The sequence below is a fragment of the Hemiscyllium ocellatum genome, chromosome 23 (assembly GCF_020745735.1).
Source record: "Hemiscyllium ocellatum isolate sHemOce1 chromosome 23, sHemOce1.pat.X.cur, whole genome shotgun sequence".
In the NCBI taxonomy this organism is placed as follows: Eukaryota; Metazoa; Chordata; class Chondrichthyes; order Orectolobiformes; family Hemiscylliidae; genus Hemiscyllium; species Hemiscyllium ocellatum.
In genome coordinates, this window is record NC_083423.1 from 29,956,499 (window position 1) to 29,979,938 (window position 23,440).

Sequence of the window (23,440 nt, forward strand, 5' to 3'; positions counted from 1 at the left end):
GCCTATGAAAATTAGTTTATGAAAGGCCAAAGCTTCTGTTTATAGTGCAACTAGAAGAAACATGTGTGAGATGGTGTTTGTGCAGGTCACTCAGAGAAAAGGTAAATAGACAAATTTACTCATAGTCAGATCTGGAAGTATAATATATGACGAGCAAGCAGAAGTTCTTTAGTTAATCACAGAACTATTTACAAGGATGTTGCTGGGGTTGGAGGATTTGAGCTACAGGGAGAGGCTGAACAGGCTGGGGCTGTTTTCCCTGGAACGTCGGAGGCTGAGGGGTGACTTTATAGAGATTTACAAACTTACGAGGGGCATGGATAGGGTAAATAGGCAAAGTCTTTTCCCTGGGGTTGGGGAGTCCAGAGCTGGAGGGTATAGGTTTAGGGTGAGAGGGGAAAGATATAAAAGAGACCTAAGGGGCAACTATTTCATGCAGAGGGTGGTACGTGTATGGACTGAGCTGCCAGAGGATGTGGTGGAGGCTGGTACAATTGCAACATTTAAGAGACATTTGGATGGGTATATGAATAGGAAGGGTTTGGAGAGATATGGGCCAGGTGCTGGCAGGTGGGACTAGATTGGGTTGGGATATCTGGTCGGCATGGACGGGTTGGACCGAAGGGTCTGTTTCCGTGCTATACATCTCTATGACTCTAAATGAATAATGTGTACAAGTTTTCTTGCCCCATGTTCAGCATTCGTGCAATAGCTATTTCTGGTTCATGTGGAGCTTGAAGAGGATGAAACGTGTGTGTACAGAACAAATTGCTGCAAGCAGTGGCTCCAATACACAACATATAAAAGTATCTGAACTTCACAGGTAAGCAATCAGGGATCAGGAGACTATGAATGAGTGTATCATCGTCACTAATCTAGTTGTGATAATGGAATGGTTCACACACCAATCACATTGTAAAGGACATTTTATTTTTGTTTTTTTTCTTTTACTAGTTTGAATCTGCAGCTTTACACTAACACATTTTTTAAAAATAATATTCAAGTTTAATTTTTAATGTGCCAACTATACCAAGTTGTCACAGACAAATTCCCTTAAATTCTGAAGAGTCCATTTTTTCTTCATGGCTCAGACTAGCCCCATGATCCTGCGCTGCAGTGTCTTTACTGCTTCAGTTTCTTATCGGGATGACCAGAAATGATTCCTACACCCCAAGTGTGATTTGAACTGAACACTGTATGTTTTGATTGTGACCTCTTCTGACTTGTCCTCCATTATCTTGGAAATATGGTTTCATAAACTACTGGCTTTGATGATTGCTGCTCTTCACTAGTTGGACAAATCAATCCAGAATCTACTAAGGCACCAAGGTCTCTTATCAACTTCATCTTTAGCTTCTTTTGACATTGCTCATTCAATGAATATGTTCCCTATGTTTGTATTCGTCAACTTTGAACTTCATGTGCACTTAAATCTTTTGACCAATCCATTCTTTAACTGAGATGTCTCAACAAGCCAGAGTGCTCCTGACTGCTACATCCATTTGTATTTAATTCCAAAGATAAACAAGGAACAGTGTAATCCCAGTACAAATTGCTGTGGCATCCCAAATGCTACTGTCATTACTTCAAAATAAGCGTGCTAACTAACTCTTTTGATTAATAGCTTACATCTGCACATTTTACAGATTTTATCCAATCTTTATTTTACCACTTATGCCTTTGCACATGATGGGTTGAAGTTAGACTAATGAATTTGTTCTTTATGTTTAATATTTGTTATTCAATAAGATTATTTGCCCATTTCAAATCCACTGGCATCTTTCACAAAGCAATAACTCCCCTGTAGTAATTTCCATGTTTCATATGTCCCGTTGGAACTTGATCAACATTATCATCAGATAATGGTTTTGAGCCACTTTAGCCTGCGTATTGTCAAGCATTGTTTATCTGGGGAGAACATGTTTCTGATATCTCTCCCTTTGAATACTTGACGGAAGTGAATTTAACATGGCACAGTTGTTTCAAGGAAATGGATTGATTGCTTCCTGGAGCTTTGGACTCCTGTGCAACAGTGGTAATAACTCTTGGATATAATTAACAATGGCATTGAGTTGATAGTTAGAATTCAACGAATGTTAGAGACTTTTGTGGCACAATGGTCATGTCCATATCTCTGAACCAGGAAGCCTGCGTTCACACTCCACATGCTCCAGAGATGCGTAATAACAAGTCTGGACTAGTTGATTGAAGTACCTGTAACAAAATGCTAATGTATGTTAACATGCTACGTCTGAGATCCAGACCTGAACTTTAAAGGAGAAGTAGGCAAGGGAGACAAACATGTGTTGATGTCACCAGCTGAGCCGCTGAAAAAAAGTAGGAGAAGGACTGAATCATTTTGCTGTACTTTTCAAGTAGATAATCTAGCAATGTGCATAAATGTAGGAAATGCAGCATGGGACTTATATATGCTAGTTATTAGAAAGTATTTGAAAATTAAAGTGCATGATATGGAAATATGTGCAGCTGATGAACATAGACATGTCTTAGGGACAGAATATAAAGAGTAAGGCTAAATGGATTTTAGTTTTAACTAGGCAAAAGTGAGGACTGCAGATACTGGAAACCAGAGTTTAGACTCGAGTGGTGCTGGAAAAGCACAGCAGGTCAGGCAGCATCCGAAGAGCAGGCTGCTCCTCGGATGCTGCCTGCCCTGCTGTGCTTTTCCAGCACCACTCTAATCTAACCTTTTGATTTAACTAGGAGAAAGTGAGGTCTGCAGATGCTGGAGATCAAAGCTGAAAATGTGTTGCTGGAAAAGCACAGCAGGTCAGGCAGCATCCAAGGAACAGTAGTTTCGACGTTTCGGGCATAAGCCCTTCTTCAGGAATGAGGAAAGTGTGTCACACTTTCCTCATTCCTGAAGAAGGGTTTATGCCCGAAACGTCGATCTCCTGTTCCTTGGATGCTGCCTGACCTGCTGCGCTTTTCCAGCAACACATTTTCAGTTTTGTTTTAACTAGTCAGGATATGAATGGCACTGTGCTCCAGGGGTTTGATCTGTGGTTTCTTCAATTCTTCATTTAAATGTATAATTTAGACACAGGCACAAGAGAAATTGAAGATACTGAAACTTGCCAATACTAAATTAGGAGCAATAATAAACTCTGAGGAAGGCCATAATAGATTGGAAGAGCACAGAAGGGTTACTGGAGTTAACAGATAGGTTTTGCATACAATTCAATATAGAGAAAAAATAAGTATCACAGCTTTTGAAGGAAATAAGTGAACATAAAAATATTGAAAACAATCTGTAATGTTTAAGTGGAAATATGGATACATAACAGCATGAACCCCTGAAAAGCTGTTACATTTTATAGATTCAATTGTGGAAATCTGGCTTAAGTATATTGATGAAGTGCCCCACGTCAGCAAGGTGGAGCAGAAGTATGGCATATTATGGACAGGTGTAAAAAGACGCAACAGTCGCATGGGCAGTAGGTTCTTTGTGTTTTAGACTTAACCCCAAGTAACTATTTTGAATGTTGCAACAGGTTATTACCAAGGCCAAAAGCTCTGTCATTTAAAAGGCAAATAATTACGTATGAGATGAAGCAATTTAAAGAATATGACTGGGCAAGGGCAGGGAAATGAATTACAACAGGCAATTCTAATTGATGAGCTAAGAATACCATAAGAATGGTAAAGTGATTAATAGAATAATGTGGTTAGCTTTGAGTGCCTCACTTTAGTAAGCATGTCAGGCTACGAACAGAGAACAGAAGAGAATCATTATGACAGGGGAGCTGAAAGACGTCTATTATAGGGAAACACAAAAGACACTAAGGCTCTTTCAATTCAAAATGTGAGGAGGTTTGATTAGATAAACTGAAAATAGTGTTTCCACTCATCAGCAAATTGACAATAAAGACCATACATTTAAAGCACCAACAAGATGCAGACTGTGGTTACTTGTTCAATCAAAGCTTCTCTCCACATACATTGTTGGAGAGAATATCTTGAAATGTCCTCTTGACATCTTTCAATCTGTGAGCATTGGAAAACACAGGCCTTGACGGTTTCTTGTGGAGATTGTGGTGACCATCATAGCAGCAATCACAAGTATGTTGCTACTGCTGTCTACATTGCCTTCATTACTGAATTCGATGTTCTGCTAAGACAACTGCAGCACAGAAAATTCTCAACACATTGTTTGTACCACCACAGGCATGGAATTAAGTGTAACTTCATAGCCTGTATCCAAAACAACATCCCGGGTCATGAGACAGATTCTGCTAGTATACTAAGCATGTCAAACCTTTTTAAAAAGTGTTGAAACTTTGTTATAGGCAAGTCTTGATGTTCTTCTTTCTTTTGAATATATCAATAAATCATCTAGGAATGCAAAGAAAACCTACAATAGGTTCAGATTGCAAGGAATCTAAAAAGAGGCTGGCTTGACCAAAGAAGTAAGGGACAAAATCAAACTAAAGAAAAATCTGACAGAAGTACAAAAACTAGTGCAAATCCTAGCAACAGAGAGAGAATGGAAGGAACAATGAAAGGTGATGAGAAAAAAAGAATATGAAAGGCAATTTGCAAGGGATTTCATGATTTGCTATAAGGAAAACAAGAATGGGCAGACGTGACGTGGGATTATTGAATACAGATAATGATGGTATTATCAATGAAAATAAGTAAATGACAAACACATTGAATAGCTATTTTGAGTATCATTTTACAGTGAGGAAAAGCATAAATGTGGAACAGCTAAGGAAATAAATCTTGATTCGGGGAAGGATACCCTCAATTAACAAAACCAACATAACTTTAGGGGCGGCACGGTGGCTCAGTGGTTAGCACTGATACCTCACAGCACCAGGGTACCAAGTTTGATTCCAGCCTTGAGCAGCTGTCTGTGTGGAGTTTGCACATTCTTCCCATATCTGCATGGGTTTCCACCAGGTGCTCCGGTTTCCTCCCACATTCCAAAGATGTGCAGGTCAGGTGAATTGGCCATGCTAAATTGCCCAGAGTGTTAGGTGCTTTAGTCAGAGGGAAATAGGTCTGGGTGGGTTTCTCTTTGGTGTGGATTTATTGGGCCGAAGGGTCTGTTTCTACACTGTAAGGAATCTAATCTCATCCATTAAAAAGAAAATAATCGCACTATTAAGTGACAAATTCCCAGGATTTCTGTCATGTTTTTAAAGAAAGTAGGTGAGAACATTACACATCCCTGCACAAGAAGTTTTTAAAGTATTCTCTATTTGGGAACAATTATTTTGCATTGGAAATTTTTGCTTGTCATTGCTCTAAGATGATCAGAGTGACATGTTTTTTTGTAAAAGGTAGGTTATAGTTGAAGAACCTGATCAAATTATTTAAGTTGGTAACTAAAGTTGCAGCCTGGAATTGTTCTAAGGCTGCTGTTTATGAAGCATTTAATAAAGTCACTCCTAAGTTTCCAATGGCTCAAATTGAAGCTCAAGAAAGTGAAGCAAATTCCTGATCAGGTTTGGAAATTGGAGACAGAGTGGGAATAATGGGCAGGTAATCCAACTGGCAGGATATGACTTGAAGGATCCCATGTACTGTGTATTTAACTTATAGTGATTGCTTGGCAGCTATTCTGCTATGGATCTACAAAGGGGCATACTCACAAATTAGGTAAAAATAGAAACTTCAAAATATTTTTACAACATTAGGAAATGCTGAGTGGATTTGAAACATTACAAATAGCTTGAGGAACAAGATCAGTCAGTGGCTAATCTGGAACAAAATCTGGCCTTTGTACATGAGGATAAGCAAACTGCAGAATAGCAGCTGCTGTCTATGAAAGAAAAATTGATAACACAAATAGGAATGCTTGACAATAAAACTAGTAATTGTGAAAATCAACAAAGTCATCATCATGGTATGATAACATATCGGCATATTTTTAATACAATACAATGCCTCATGGGCTCCTTTGTTAATGCAAATCATTAAACTTTCTTAAAGACAAGGTAAACATATAACATGCCCCTCCTTTCTGAATGGGTTCACCTTTTTGACTCTATGCGCTGTGTCTAGACAATGTTGTGACTCTGCCTGACTGTTATTTTGCTGTATGTCTGCAAGCAGCATGCAGAGAAATCAGTTAGTTTGCTCCAGAACTGCTTCATAATATAAGGTGTTTTACTGATTCAAAGAAACCTATTAACAGAGGAAATTAATCTCTGATTAGCAATTCTAACCTGACACCCTACTAAGATCTGTGTTGGCCCTCAAATAATTGCCACATTTATTAACAATTCCAATAATGGGATAGAAAGCTTCATATCAAGGTTTGCCATTGAATCGAGATAGAGGCATTACACATTGTATAGACAGATGAATAAATATGCAATTTGATGGTGAGAGATTAATGAATGGTCAAAGCTACAAAATGGATTTCAAAGATCGTTCGTTTCAAACCTAAAAAGACAGAACGGAGGACCTTCTAAAAGTAAAAAGCTGAAAACAGTGATGTCCAAAACTTCTTGGGGACCACATGCAAATGTCAATGAAAGAGCATTTATAGGTACAGAGAATAATCAATAAGGCTCATAGACTGCTGGTCTTTCTATATGAAGCTGACGTTATGCTGTGGATATACAAAGTTAGCTGGTTAGACCAAGCCCAGAGTATTGGAATCAGTCCTGGTTACCATATCTCAGAAAGCATATTGACACCTTGGTTTAAAATAACACCTGGATTCCAAGCATGAAATTACAATGATGAATTTCACAAACCAGGATTAGACATATTTTCTAATCAACTTGTTTACTGATGTTATGACACACCTTGAATCCAGTCCTCCTGGCTCAGGCACTATAACAGCCCCAAACAAGAATTGTACTCCCAGGAATTGAGGAGGTTAAAGGGTGATGAGATCAACTTTTTCACAGCATTAATAGGAACAGATTGGGTAGATGTAAAGAAATTGAAATGAGGAACTGCTTCTCACTTGGTGAAGTGGTAGAAGTTTGGAACTCTGATTCTCAAATGAAACTTATGTTAGATCAATTATCAAATTTCTATCGGAGACTCATACTCTTAGTGAATGTGAGTTCATATAGTTAGGTCATAATTTAGACACAAACTCAGTGAAGCATGGAAGAGGCTCAGGGTGTAAAATAGCCATCCCACATTACTTATTCTGGATCCCACATTACTTAGATGTTTCCTGATTTAGCTTGAATCTCCATATTTAAAATCGAAATAAAGTTCCAGTCTCTATTTTCATCAGTATCCCCGCCCCTTTGTTATCTGCAATCAAATGTATTTGTCTTTCTTACCTCTAGGCTTAACAATTCTAATACTCTCTTTGTTGGTCTCCTAAACTGCATTCTCCATAACATCAGCTCATTCATGCTGCAACCTGCATCTTATTACATACTAAGTTCCATTCATCAATTCATGATGTGCTCACAAGCCTATGTTTGCTCCCAGAATTCCAGCACTTCCAATTAAAATTTCTCATCTTCATGTTCAAATCACTATGGCCATGTTCCTTCCTAGCTCAGCTACCTCATTTTCAGATGCCTGGTATTCTTGAATCCTTTCACTCCAGTTTCACTTCAGTGCCATCACTCAACAGCCACCCTTTTGTTCCAGTATAGGTCTCCATGTCTTCCATAAACATCTTGGTTCTGAGCTCTAGAAGTGCCATCTCAATCCTCCCAGCTCTTCCAACTCTTTGGAGACCTTCTCCTAAATTTTCATCCCTTTGACTTTTAGTCACCCCTCCATGAAGATATCCCTTTCTTTGCTGTAAATGTTTGACTGCCTGTCTGCAATGCCTGGTGTTTGGTTCTGCTCTGCTAAAGGCTTTACGCAAACATAAAATACTGTATGCAAATGATCAGGTAATTTAAGAAGAGAACAAAGGGGAAGAGAAAAAAGGTCACAACAAAATCAACTATCTGAGTGGGTAAACTGAAGATTTACTCAACTGACATTGAATATTAAAGCTACACTTGCAAGCTTATGGGCAGCACGGTGGCACAGTGGTTAGCACTGATGCCTCACAGCGCCAGAGACCTGGGTTCAATTCCCATCTCAGGCGACTGACTGTGTGGAGTTTGCACATTCTCCCCGTGTCTGCGTGGGTTTCCTCCCACAGTCCAAAGATGTGCAGGTTAGGTGAATTGGCTGTGCTAAATTGCCCGTAGTGTTAAGTGAAGGGGTGAGTGTAGGGGTATGGGTGGGTTGCGCTTCGGCGGGTCGGTGTGGACTTATTGGGCCGAAGGGCCTGTTTCCACACTATAGGTAATCTAATCTAATCTAATTAAACAAAGTGCACCAACCTTAAATTGTGCAAAGAAACAAGCAAGAGATGACCTCTGATTTATTTTGGTACACCACAAGAGTTAATGCCTTTTAAGTAGGATCACCTTTGCCCACTTTCACTGTATCCAACAGGAATTCTGCAAAGCATGTAAGATTGCATAGATCGCAAAGCCAGAAAAAAAAGACTCAGTTAATCCAAAGATTCTTTTTGAATAAATGTCATGATTTTACATTGATGGGGAAAGTCTCTAACATGGAGAGACTAATAAAATGCAAGATATTCCCTTTAAGCACAAGGGAAAATGTTTTGCAACCATGAAAGAATCCCCTTGAGCCACTACCAGCACAGACACATGATCCCAAGGGAAATCTGAGTGAGATGTCTTTCAAGATTTGCTTTCAGTCTATACACCAAAAAAATCAATAACAATATATATTTCACAGCAGAGTGAGACGTGTGCAATGAATCTAGATTCTATAAAAAGGGGAACTGTCAATCTTTTGGGAAGTTTTGGGTAGAGTGTGTTACCTTCAAAACAATCTACTTCAAAGTCTACTTTCAAGCTGAGGCTTTATGAATTTATGATGCACAATCCACCTACCCCCAACAAACATTGAAGATGTAATTGTAAGGCCCAGAATTAAATTTTGAACATACTGTTTTGTTTTCTCTTAACTGACCTGTGTCAGAGGCTTGAACTAAATATGCAACACTTACCTGAGAATTGTGAAACTGTTTAAAATCTGGCATTATTGAGTGATTAACAGTGTAACTTAATTCAGCCTCCAACCACATGTAATACCCACACTTCGCCAACACTTTCCCAACCAATACCTCTCCATCAGAATACCCAATCTTTTGACAACATCCAACCTGATTCACCACTCCTCCCTTCTGCCCCATCCTCTTCCCTCTACTCAACTGCCCATTCCTACTGCGACCTTACCAACCTGGCTCAATAAAGTATGGTTCTGGAAAAGGCACATCAAGTCAGGCAGCATCTGAGGAGGAAGAGAGTTTCTGCAGTCCTCACTAACTATTTGCCTTCTGACTCTCCAGCATCTGCAGTCCTCACTATCTCCTACTTACCATCCCGGCTGCCAATTTCCAACCACCTATTCACTCATCACCAACTCATTCACTGAAAACCTTTGAGATCTTTAAAAACATGTCTGAATATATCACTTGGTGTTGTTGAACAAGGGTGTGCCCCCTGCGCTGTCTCCCTTCTGTGCTTGACTAGCAGAATCATTGGTGCTAAAGCTGGGAAGGGAGGATACAGCTAGAAGAACACAAAGTTTGGCGTCCAGCGACTTTTGTAGTCTGTGGCAATTGCACTCGCATTGCTGAAGGTCAGAAGGTCTGTGCCTCATTTGCATAAGGAATTTGACACAGGATTGCCTCTGATTTAACAAGGCCGTAGGTCTTCCAGCAGAAGCTGATACAGGTCAATAACTGATTATGGTGACATCTTCAGCCATCTCTGACATTGCTTCTTTGGCATTCGCAGTCAGTGACTGAGCATGTGGTATATTCAATTACGTACCATTGTTTGGCATTGACCTGGGTTCTAGTTGCCAGCTTCCTGACCCTCTGATGCCACTCCATGACCTCCTGGCACTTGGTCATCCTCTGCCACTTGGTCATCCTCTGCCACTTGGTCATCCTCTGCCACTTGGTCACAGCATCAACAAGTAGTGCGTGCACAAGACACATTCTGTCCTCAGGGGAGATGTGAACAGCAGGTTCAAAATGATCTGATCAGACTTGGTCCTCCTACCTTTCTTCTTGCCAGTAGACCAATGAGGAACTCACTGCTATGTATTATATCCAAATCTGTACAGTTTGCCATATTTGGATAAACTAATAAGGATGAGTAGATGTTCACTGTTTTGTCTTTCAATTTTGCTCCTCTTAATCTTTCTTTTCCTGAAAAGTATGAAGAATTGCAGGATCCAGTTTCCTGGCCGACAGTTCTTAAATTCTTCCAGTTAAATACTGCTTTTTTTTTGCACTCTGCCATCAATTGAGACAGTTTGCCACTAATTTCAACCCCTCACCAGATGCTCTGTGCTTTGAACCAAACTGTGGTTAACATTTGGTACTACGCTGAGTGTCTGACCGAAGATTCACACAATTATAAAGATACTTATTTCTGCCCCCACCCTGTCTCAGCTCACCTGGTGCTGAAACTCTCATCCATACCTCTGTCATCTTTAGGCTTTGCTATTCCAATGCATTTTTGGTTGTCATCTTCTACTCTCTGGTCTGCACTCAATCCCAGACAAGAGTCCACTCTCCAGCCCATATTGTATCCGTGACAAACACCCACCCTCTGGCCTATACTGCATCCCAAACCAACCTCCAACCTCCATCCTGTGTTCTTTCTCAGAAAAGTTCAAATCACCAATCACCTCTCTGACACTTACGGGTTGCACACCTCACCTTTTCAAATGTAGAGTTCACTTTGTGTTTAAATTGCTTTGTGGCATCACTCCATCTTTATCGTTGTCAATTCGTCCAGCCCTACAACCCTTCAAGAATGTTGTGTTCCTCCAATTTTGACTTCTTTGCAACGTATAATATCAACATTAAAAATGTTCACATTCCTCTTGCAAACATCAGTGCACCTGAGATTAAGATGATCTGACGGTCTTTAAGTTCTTCATTTATTAATTCTCAATATATCAGACACAGGACAATATATTCAACCCACCGACCACACTCCACTGTTCAAAAAGACCATGGTTGATCATCTGCCTCAATCTCCTTCTTTCATACAATATCAATGACCAGGTCATCCAATGGAGTATAATGTGGGAAAGTGTTAACTTGCGTGCTTTGGCAGGAAGAACAGAAAAGCAGCATGTTATTTAAACAGAGCGAGTTTGTAGAACTCAATGATTCAGAAGATTCCATCTGGGCAACCTGGTACACAAATTACAAAGTTAGGTTGCGACTACAGCAAATGATTGGTTAGACAAATTTAATGTTCTTGTCTATTGTAAAGGGAATTGAGTATAATACAATAGCATTAAAATCGGTCCAGAAAGGCTTACTCGACTGATTCCTGGAATAAAGGAGTTATAAAAAAAAGGTGCATAGGTTGGGCCAGGATCCATTCAAATATAGCAGAATGAGAAGTGATCATATTAAACATAAATGATCCTGAAGGGACTTGAAAGGATGTTTCCCTTTGTTGAGCTAAGCAACATAAAAATAAGGACTTTTCCACTTAAGATAGAGAAGAAGAGATTTAGTTTTCTCTGGGAGTCCTTAGTCTCTTTCCAGGAGAGGTGTGGAAATTGGGGCATTGAGTATTTGTAAAAATGAGTTACATCAATTCTTATCTAACAATGGAGTTAATTACCCATCTCATCTTGGGACCTTCAAGCTGACAGGAAAATCACAGATGCCTCCAACAATGGGCCTTAAAAAGCCCTTAATTTGTTGAGTTGACACTTACAGTGGCTGCCCTCTTCTACAACTTCCCTCTAGGCCAAGGAATTGAGTGGACTTGAGCAACCAGAGAGCTACTGGTAGCATGAAATTTGGTCACTGAATCCCAACTAGTGGCTGATGCAAACAGCAGAAAAAAGCACGTTCATCAAATAAGCCGAAGTTTCAGGCCTGGGCTTATTGACTGAGCAGTGCTGGATACATCACAGATATGCTTGTCACAGATGTCTGCATAAGATGAGCTAATGAAATATGAAAAAAAAATCACTTCGCACAAAGTTAATCAGATTCAAAGATCATGCAACCATCAGATTTCCATCTGAGAACCATAAGATGAGGGAAAGCACAAAGCCACGAGAAAATGCAATTATTACAAACACCAATAATGGGTAGTATACAGCTCCTTTAGATATTTTCACTTCCAAGATCCTAGTGGATTTTTACCTCAGTAATTTATATGGAAAACTACATTAATGGATAATCCATTGGATGTTAAAATAATTGGTGATACAAGAGCTAAATAAAATGTCAGCATTCATTTTCAATGGATCAATACTGCACAAAATAAGCCGACTACTTACTAGCAGTCAATTATCCTGTCTCTTGATAAAGTTTGCGATTTTGTTACCAACATAATTCTTCCACTCAGCTAGTTACCATGCACCATCTTTCACTTAAAAACAAACTGCAGGAACAATGCACCCATGCATTCTGCATCCTGATAAAACCATAGACGATGGGAGTGATTTCGAGGTTTTGATGTTATTTGAATCACTCAACAATGTTAGTTGTGAAATCAAACCATTCATCCAGCAGATGTGGTCTGCCCTTTTAACAGTATCTTAGGTCTGTTTGAAATTCCATCTGCATTCATATCCATTGATATTAATTGCACAATATATCAGAGAAAGGTTCATGCACTTGCATTATTAGTAAGCTGCAATTCCCCACAGTGAGCTCTTGGTCTAAAGCCAGTCCATCACATCAAGGATTAAATTGGCTGCCAGGCATTTTCTGTGTAGGAGGGGAGAACAGAAGCAATAAAAATAAGTAGACAAAAGACTGGAGGCTGCTATGGCTACTGAGTAGCCTGAGAAAAGAGCATAACATACGTGAAAATCTTTAATGTATCCCATGGACTGCCAACGACCCTCTGGTGTGAAGAAGACAAGCTTGACTGCCAGTATTATGGCAGAGAGGTCATTAAGGTAGGAACACTGATTATAGCCTATTCCAGGCACAGGCAAAAGCCTGCTTATAATAAGAAACACCTAAAAATCCCTGTGCAGCATGCAAACAAATGGAATTCTGCACTTTTCATTGCTTAAGACCAATGAACAGGAAAATCCAGCTTCAGTCCACAGCAAAACTTTCCGAACTTTTCCCACAGTGATCCCAATTTGAGTCTTGAAATCCTCGTGGCCCCTCAGTGAGAATTGAGGTGGGGGAGGGGGGCTGAGACAACGGGTGTTTAATGTGATAGTGGGAGGTTAGCTGTTATAACTTAGTCAGAGTTCCATCATGACATTTGCTGCTCCAGAACTCATGACCCCTGAGCTTGGGTAGCCCTGTTCTCTAGAAAAGGAGCAGAGAAATGGAGTGGGTACCTGGGGTGGAGAGTGGAGATTGGATTTAACCAAATTCAAAACAAAACACAAATACTAATCTATTGGTTTCAGATGCACAGCCCTGACTGCACAGCAGATTGTTTCTGTAAAGAGATCCTACATTTAATAACTAACTGTGTTTGGATCGATCAATATAAATGCCCAAACAACAAATTTATAGTTAATACTGAAAAGTAGGTCACTGATGGATGACAGACAACTGGTCACACCTCAACAGCTTTGAACAAATCTTAAAATAAAACTCAAAGAGACAGACATTGATTTTCAATCACTATGCATTGTGCCCTTCAATTGTGGATCCTTGCTACAAACACAAGGAGGCCAGACACAGAATCAGTCCTGAAAGATGGCCCCAGGAAGAAACAAAAGAAGACTTAAGGCCTTACCCCAAATTCTTCTTGCCAAACATGGCGCACCTGAAAGTCCTCTGCAGCATGAGCAAGTCTCTGTAAGAAAACACAAAAGGCAGTCCATTAAATTTGGTGTAAGAAATATATTTCAGTCTCTTCTAAATGAATATTTTGCATTAGTATTTACTGTGGAAAAGGATATGGAAGATATAGACTGTAGGGAAATAGATGGTGACATCTTGCAAAATGTCCAGATTACAGAGGAGGAAGTGCTGAATGTCTTGAAATGGTTAAAGGTGGATAAATCCCCAGGACCTGATCAGGTGTACCCGAGAACTCTGCGGGAAGCTAGAGAAGTGATTGCTTGGCCTCTTGCTGAGATATTTGTATCATTGATAGTCACAGGTGAGGTGTCGGAAGACTGGAGGTTGGCAAACCTGGTGCCACTGTTTAAGAAAGGTGGTAAAGACAAGCCAGGGGACTATAGACCAGTGAGCCCGACCTCGGTGGTGGGCAAGTTGTTGGAGGGAATCCTGAGGGACAGGATGTACATGTATTTGGAAAGGCAAGGACTGATAAGGGATAGTCAACATGGCTTTGTGCGTGGGAAATCATGTCTCAAAAACTTGATTGAGTTTTTTGAAGAAGTAACAAAGAAGATTGATGAGGGCAGAGCAGTAGATGTGATCTATATGGACTTCAGTAAGGCATTTGACAAGGTTCCCCATGGGAGACTGATTAGCAAGGTTAGATCTCATGGAATACAGGGAGAATTAGCCATTTGGATACAGAACTGGCTCAATGGGAGAAGACAGAGGGTGGTGGTGGAGGGTTGTTTTTCCGACTGAAGGCCTGTGACCAGTGGAGTGCCACAAGGATCGGTGCTGGGCCCTCTACTTTTGTCATTTACATAAATAATTTGGATGTGAGCATAAGAGGGACAGTTAGTAAGTTTACAGATGACACCAAAATTGGAGGTGTAGTGGACAGCGAAGAGGGTTACCTCAGATTACAACAGGATCGGGACCAGATGGGCCAATGAGCTGAGAAGTGGCATATGGAGTTTAATTTAGATAAATGCGAGGTGCTACATTTTGGGAAAGCAAATCTTAGCAGGACTTATACACTTAATGGCAAGGTCCTAGGGAACTGTTGCTGAATAGAGCCTTGGAGTGCAGGTTCATAGCTCCTTGAAAGTGGAATCGCAGGTAGATAGGATAGTGAAGGCAGCATTTGGTGTGCTTTCCTTTATTGGTCAGAGTATTGAGTACAGGAGTTGGGAGGTCATGTTGCGGCTGTACAGGACATTGGTTAGGCCACTATTGGAATGTTGTGTGCAATTCTGGTCTCCTTCCTATCAGAAAGATGTTGTGAAACTTGAAAGGGTTCAGAAAAGATTTACAAGGATGTTGCCAGGGATGGAGGATTTGAGCTACAGGGAGAGGCTGAACAGGTTGGGGCTGCTTTCCCTGGAGCACGGAGGCTGAGGGGTGATCTTACAGAGGTTTACAAAATTATGAGGTGCATGGATAGGATAAATTGACAAAGTGTTTTCCCTGGGGTCAGGGAGTCCAGAACTAGAGGGGATAGGTTTAGGGTGAGAGGGGAAAGATATAAAAGAGACCTAAGGGGCAACTTTTTCACGCAGAGGGTGATATGTGTATGGAGTGAGCTACCAGAGGATGTGGTGGAGGCTGGTACAATTGCAATATTTAAGAGGCATTTGGATGGGTATATGAATAGGAAAGGTTTGGAGGGATATGGGCCGGGTGCTGGTAGGTGGGACTAGATTGGGTTGGGATGTCTGGACAGCGTGGAGGGGTTGGACCGATGGGTATGTTTCCATGCTGTACATCTCTATGACTTATGACTGATCTGAGATACTTTGAACAATCAAAAGCATTTGCCTGTGGGAATACCTTTTGCAACTGTAAGAAATTCTTTGTTGCAAGGGAAGTTCCAACAGTGATGGAGCTTTGAAATATTCAAATGTCATTTATGTATTATCAATAAATATATGTATAATACATATGCACTTACATCACACCTTCGAAGTAGAAAATAGGAGGTCTTAGGCCTCACCAATGAAAGGAGACCCTGCCTTTGAGACAGAAGCTTCAGGACTTGTTGACCATGAAAGGGGCATTCATAACATAGTGAAACAGATTGATTACCAACCACCTTCTGATAGGCAGGTGGCAAATGCAGGAGAGGCACCTGGTCAATCATGCTTGGAGCAGCATGCTGTCTCTCCAGCCATTTTCTTTTTTTTAAACAGGCAACCTATTCCAACTAGAAACAGACATAAGTACATGTTGTGACTACCTCATGTATCACTGGACTGAAAAAGCATCAAAGTCTTAGCATTCCAAAGCATTTCACACAACTATCTGGGAAAAAATATACACTCTGAACTAACAGAGGTAGGAGGGGATTAAGGCACAGGGTTGCAGGAGGGAAATTAGGGAGATTTGGGCTTTCCTGGTCGGGGGACGTAGTCACCAATAGTGGCACGAATTGTGGGGATGTGAAGAATGTTTAGATTAACTTCTAATCAGAGTCATGGAGGGTTCAAGTTGAATGTGCAAGAAGCAGTGATGGTACTACAGGAAATTACAGAGATAAATTAATAATTTGCCATTTGTCAAAGTTGTGTCTATTTTCTTCTGACAAACGGAAGTGTCCAAAAGGTCTTTTGAATATTAATGAAGAAAATATGCCAAAAAATTTTGCAAACTCAATTCAGTGAACATTCACCAAGATCAAATGAAGTTTATATCAATACTGCTGTTGTTTTACAGTTTTCATTGACTCTGCCACTGTGCATTAGGTTCAGTCAGTGCCAAGTGATTTTGATTTTAGAGGAAAGCAAGTGAGTGACAGAAAAACAGCTTTGTGAGACACGGAGCTGAAAGAAGGAGCAACACGAGAAAGCTTGTATTTTTAAAACATCTTGAATGTCTGAGAAAAGTATCAAAGAATTTCCCACAAATCAATATTCAAATTTGGTCAGTATTGTCATGCAGGTAATAGCTTTAGGTACCAAATTTCTATCAATAACAATGTGATGAATATTTAATATGGTTTTTAGTATCATCTTTCTTTAGTTATGCTGCTAAAGATTACATACAGTTTCTGCTAAAGTAAGGAAAACATTAACTTTATTCAGAAACAATTTCCTGTGGCTTCATCTTACACGAGACTGAAAATGAGAACAACGTTAGATAACCGCCACATATGTCATTGGATGTGAAAAGTATTCTGGAATTAAAACTCTAATAATTATCATGAAAATGTTGTTGATAATCACTAAACCCCATCTGGTTTACTGATGTCGTTTAGAAAAGAAGATCTTTACTTGATCTGACCTAAATGTGACTCCAGACCCACAGCAATATAGCTGACTCTTAACTGCTCTCTGAAACAGTCTAAGAAGCCATTCAGTTGTATCAAACCACTAAAAGTATTGAAAAACCACCGACCACTAGACAATGATCTAGGCATCTAAAAAAAAAACAGCTAATATTGCCCTATAAACCTTGCAAAATGCCTCTTACCAACATCTGGAGGCCAGTGCTGCAATTGGGAAAGCACTCAGTGACTAGTTAAGGAACAGTCTGACACAGTCATACTCACAAAATATAGCTTGCCATATCCCAGACACCACCATCACCATTCTACTTTGTAAGTTCCCAGACAGGACGCCAACTTGCGGATCATTTCTGAGAACATCTCTGGTACACCTACACTAAACAACCCCACCGCCCTGTGGCTGAACACTTTAACTCCCCCTCCCACTCTGCCAAGGATATGCAGGTCCTGGGCCTCCTCAATTGCCAAACCCTAACCACCCAACACCTGGAGGAAGAAGAACACCTCACCCTCCACCTTTTGTCCCTCCAACCACCTGGGATCAATGTGGATTTCACCAGTTTCCCCATTTCCCCTCCCCCACACCTTATCCCAGCACCAACCTTCCAATTTGGCACTGCCTTCTTGAACAGTACTATCTCTCCATCTTCCTTCCCACATTTCTGCTCCACCCTCCTCTCCAACCTATCACTTTCACCCCCAACTTCATCTATCTATCGCATTCCCATCTCCTTCCCCCCAGCCCCAGCCCCCCTCCCATTTATCTCTCCACCACCTCGGCCCACAAGTCTCATTCTTGATGAAGGGCTTACATCCAAAACGTCAATTCTCCTGCTTCTTGGATGCTGCCTAACTACCTGTGTTTTTCCAGCACCACACTTTGCAACTCCGAACTCCAGCAACTGCAATCCTGACTGTCACCTTTGTATGTTCGGTCAGGACAGACACAACAGAAGGATGGGAACAGTGGTATACACTCAGGAAGGAGCAGCCCTGGTAATCCTTCAAATGGACTCTGAACCACAGGCTATCCCATGGCATGAGGGAAAGGAATCCTCTTGCTGATCAGCACGAACCACTCCACTGAGCTGAGGAATTAATACTCATCCATGCTAAACATCACTGGAGGAAACACCAAGAGTGATATGGGCACAGAATGTACTCTGGTTGCAGGACTTAAACGTCCATCAAGAAAATTGGCTTGACAGCACCACTACTAACTGAGCTGGTCGAGTCTATAAGAACATAAATGCCAGAGGAGGTCTGCGACCAGTGGTGTGGGAACCAAAGAGAAATAAAAATAAACTTGAACTCATTCTCATCAACCTGTATATGGCAAAAGCATTGGTCCATGACAATGTTGGTAGGAGTGACCACCACATAATCCTGTGGAGACAAAGTCCCATCTTCATACTGAGGACAGCTTGCACCATGGAGTATGAACTACCATTGTGCTAAATGGGATAGTTTTTGAATAGATCTTGCAACTCAAAGCTGGGTATCCATGAGGCATTGTGGGCCACCAGCAAAGGCAAAATTGTTTTCGAAAACAATCTCTCACCTCAGCATTACATCTGGAGAACAGAGTTACAGTGTTGGTCACTATATGTGCAGAAGGGTGTTAATGTGTCAGCAACTTGATGACCGTGCTTTTCAACATAACAGTATCTGCACTTCACCAGCAATCTGTTTATTTTTGTATGATCCTTTGCATTTACCTCTTCCAAGCACCATTCTGAACAAAGAAAACAATTGCATTTCTATTGCACTTTGTTCTCTCCTCAGCGGTGACTAAATATCTTAGTACACCACAAAGATAGAACAACGTGCTAGAGGAATTTTATTGTTTCCTTCTTTCAGAATGGTGTGTGAAAGAGGTAAATGCAAAGGATCAGACAAAAAACAGAAACTGATCGGGAAGTAGAAACTGCCAGTTGACATTGCCACAAAAAATCAAAATCAGGAAAGTAAGAGTGTTTGGAATTTTTTTTCCAGCTGAACACAGTTTCAACAATAAATTTGAAACAGAACAAGAAAATGGGGCAATATAGTAGAAAATAAAAATGTACATTTCACATCATAAAAACATGTTTCCAGTCCAGATATGAGCAGAGAGTTGGAAAAGGCTCAATCAACAACAGACAGGTTGTAAGATGTGTAAAGTAATGTTTAAGCAATATTGAGGGACACACACAAACATTGAACAAAATACATTTCCTTTCTTCAATATATACTGACATTATGGATGATTACTGTAAATTTAGAAATAGGAGGCTTGATTCAGCTACAACAAAATGTCCTAACTTTCAACAGGAAATAGCATATCAGTGAATATGTTCTGCATTGCAAGCTAATCATTATTCCCAACATTAAAAGCCTGGAAATATTTATCTAACGTCCATGTAAGGGTCAGATAGCACAAAACATGAGCACATTTTGTCCACTCCCTTGTCACTCTCAGAACAGCTTTATTGTGATATCTCATTTGAAACAAAAAATCAAGTATTACTTAAGGGTTCATTTTAAGTTCGATTCAAAAGGTGGAACATAATGAAGCACAGCAAAAATAATAGTTTCTGAATTTGACAGTAATATCTGATTATTCCATAAAAGGCTTGAAACTGAATGCTGGATGCAGTTCAAAAAAGTCTACAATAGAACATTTTCAGTATTGGATTGTTCCATGTATGTCAAATATTGACAAGGATATATGAAACATTGCAGTGTATGTGCAATTAACCATCAATAATCAGCAATCTAGACAATAGTGCCTCAATGGAAAGATGATTGGACTAATGCTGCACAGCTGGGAAAGGGTATCTATCACTGTTATTTTAATGAGGCTTTATTTAAAACCATGACAAAATGCTCAAACTGAAAGCAGAATCTGTCGCTGATTGAATGGTTCCTTCACCTTTCAAAATGTCAAGGTCTTTCACAAAAGATCTGTCAAAATGATTTTCTATAACTTTAAAGTCATTAAAGCCATAACACAATTCAGAAATGTGGAGGCACAAAGGATAGCATTTAACAATTTTTAAGCAGGGAATTAACAATAAAGGTATTACAAAGTTATTTAAAACATAATTATGGTGCGCATTTGCCTCCACAGCTATTTCTGTTCTACTTTGAGTAAAAAAGCAGAGAATAGTAGATTTAATAATGGAAGATTCTTGCTATTTATGCAACTTCATGCTCCTGTAACCATGCTGTTATCATATCTAGGCCCATCACATCTGTTTGCAATAAATAATACTTTAAGCAGTCACAGCAGTGGGAAATTCATTGATTCATATATACATAAAGGTCTTGCTTCTGTGACTGCTTCAAAAAAAACAAATTTACTGCAGCAAACTTGAATTATTGACACGCTTATCAAACATGCTGATCTGATCACGGCAAGGATCTTCATGTTCAATGCTTACCGTATCAACTTTAGTGCAGGAAGATTTTAAGCTTTGCTTCGGATTAGGTATAATTAACTTTCAGCTGATAAGATGAAGCCAAGAGACTACTGGCTTAAATTTGATTTGGGTGAAAGGATCTGAAAATCTATCTGATGATCTATGGCTTGAAGCCAAAACTGCTTTCAATCCACACAAATTGTGTCCAGTAATTGGTCTAAAAATGGCAGAATTCATAGAATTTGATTAACAGGAAACAACACACACAGTGCTCAGAAAATAACTGTTATCAAGATTAAAGTGAGGCCTTTTCATTATTTTTTTGCTCTGAATTCCAGTCAAACAAAACTATCAAAATTAACTGCGGGTAAAACTGTTCAATGACTTCAAATCAGTAAAATATCTTTTTGACAGGAATACGGTAAATTAAATCAGTAAAAGGCCATGTTATCTTCATAAAGAATGATAATACAGCTATGGAAGCCAGGTTCAATTCCTGTCAATCATGCTTCTCATCAATTGTGAGTTGAGGGCTCTTGTGATGCACTGGTGATGTCTCTACCTCTGAGTCGGAAGGTCTGGGTTCAATCCCATCTGATTTACAGATGCACCATAACAACATGTTTGAACAGGTTGATTAACAGTATAGCCAAATTTTAAAAGGTACAGTCAACTTTTTGTGATCGAATCAGAGGACACTGTACTGGGGTGATTGGCAAAATAAAACAATGGCTACTTCACATGTAAAACCATCTTTCTTCGATGGTTAGAATCTGAGAGATTCAATCGTGGCTTTCAAGGGAGAAGTAGATCATTACATGAGGAGAAAAAATTTGCAGGGCCACGGGGAAGCAGCAGGGCTGCATCATGAGGTGCATTTTTCTTGCAGAGAGCCAGCACAGACACAAAAGGCTGAGTGGCCTCCTTCTGTATTGTCACCATTCTTTGATTCAATCAACTAAAACTACCTTTGACTTCAATACTGCACACTGACATGGAGCAAAAAAGAATTCTCCCCTCTACCACAGGAAGAACAGATACATATATTACCCAAGAGCTGGAGTTGACAAACACACTGAAATTGGATTTTGGAATTCATCTTTTGGAGCTAATTATTAGGCCCAACTCTAAAATAGAAATGCATAATTAAGATTAAGCAACACAAATAATTTCTATAAAGATAGAAATGACTTGGTTAACTATATCTTACCCAATTGACAATTTTCCTTCAGGTGTGACCACATTGGCCTTGTTATTATAAGCCTTGGAAAATATATCGGCAGAAGCTTATGGGGAATTGATTCAATTCAGAATATGGGTGCTTTATATTACTGGGGATCACTGTTAATCCTAACTATAAGCTGTGGTAATGTCCCAAACTTTGAGCCAACAGGCCCAGGCGGAAGACTCACTTGCACCAGACCTGTGTAGTAACATCTTGGAACCGGATGGTTCAAAAAGATCTAAACCCTATCCATATTAACGAGGCAGACATCACTGCTCATTGACAAATAAAACAGGCCCTCAATAAATTGGGTTTTAGTGTTCCAATTGCTAGGTTATCTACAAGCAGGAAAGCCCTTATAATCACACTCAGGAGTAGCCATGAGATGGGAGCAATGTATGTGCAAATATATTAGGCAGTTGTTCTGATCATTTGGTAGTATGCACGACCATCAGCATTCTTCAATTAGCTTGCACTACAACTGATCCTAGTATTTCATACTGACACGCAGTGCAGAAAGCATAGAACATTTTACAATTCCCAGATAATTGAGAAGAATGTCACCTGCAAAAAATAAATTGAAAATGTGTTGCTTGCAGTAGATGTCAGAAATGGATTTTTTTTCTCTATGAATGGTGTGAACAGTACACTTTAGGGGAATAGTCTCCCTTGTTTGTAGCTGGTGCTACATCTGTGTGAATCAAGTTTTGTAGGCCCCTTGTTGTGTCTCTACACTTCGAGGCCAATATGACTGTTCTTCAGAACATGGAATTCTGAAGAAGAATCATACTGGACTCAAAACATTAATTCTGTTATTCTCTCCGCAATGCTATCAGACCTGCTGAGTTCGTCCAGCACTAACTGTTTTTTTTTATTTCAGATCTTTGTAATCTACCATACTTCACTTTTATTGCTCTGTCAGCATGCCTGTTCCATCAAGCAACAAATGCCTCAGTGTCATCCGCCCAAATCTCCAAGACCAACCAGTTCCAGTTCAGGACAGACCCCTTATACCCCAGGGGCAAGACAGTTCAGGACAGACCCCCTATACCCCAGGTGCAAGACAGTTCAGGACAGACCCCCTATACCCAGGTCTGCACCCAGATGTAGGGGGATGGAAAGGAGAAACAAAACCTTACAAGGGCACAAAAGTGGCCTCATTATAGATAGGATCTCACATTCACAAATGTCGCAGAAGGAGGCAGCATTATGGTACTCTCACTGGGATCCCGAAATCAACCTAATGTTCTTGGGACATGGGTTTGAATCCCACCATAGCAGTGGGTGAAATTTGAATTCAATAAAAATTTAAATTGAAAGAAAGCTAGTCTAATAGTGACCATGTAACCACTATTGATTGCCATTAAAACCCATCTAGTTCACTGCAGGGAAGGAAATCTGCCATCCTTATTTGGTCTGGCCAACATGACTCCAGGTCCACAGCAATATGGTTGATTCTTAACTGCTCTCTGGGCTGTTAGGGATGAGCAATAAATGCTGGCCCAGCCAGTGATGCCCACATCACATGGGAGAATAAAAAAAGTTCACTTTTTGTCATCAGCTGTGTGATTGACTATAATTTTTGCTGCAGCTACAAAAATCAAAATTGAGATGCTAGTCTCCTTAGCACCTCAGTAAACAGTCGACAGCCAAAGCATTCACATATATGACACTTAGGTATCATTACCCAAACAGAGCTCTCTGACAAGGAGGACAATGGGATGCCT

At 40.1% G+C, this 23,440-nt stretch overlaps 1 protein-coding gene across 3 annotated transcripts in view; it reads right to left on the bottom strand.

Moving 5' to 3' along the window:
• Positions 1–23,440, bottom strand: part of LOC132826725 (voltage-dependent calcium channel subunit alpha-2/delta-1) — a 668,330-nt gene that overhangs the window by 444,284 nt on the left and 200,606 nt on the right. For all 3 annotated transcript variants that reach the window (XM_060842844.1, XM_060842843.1, XM_060842846.1), the window contains exon 4: positions 13,749–13,808. In XM_060842844.1, the coding sequence (XP_060698827.1) occupies positions 13,749–13,808 (60 nt within the window). The remainder of the gene's footprint in view (positions 1–13,748; positions 13,809–23,440) is intronic.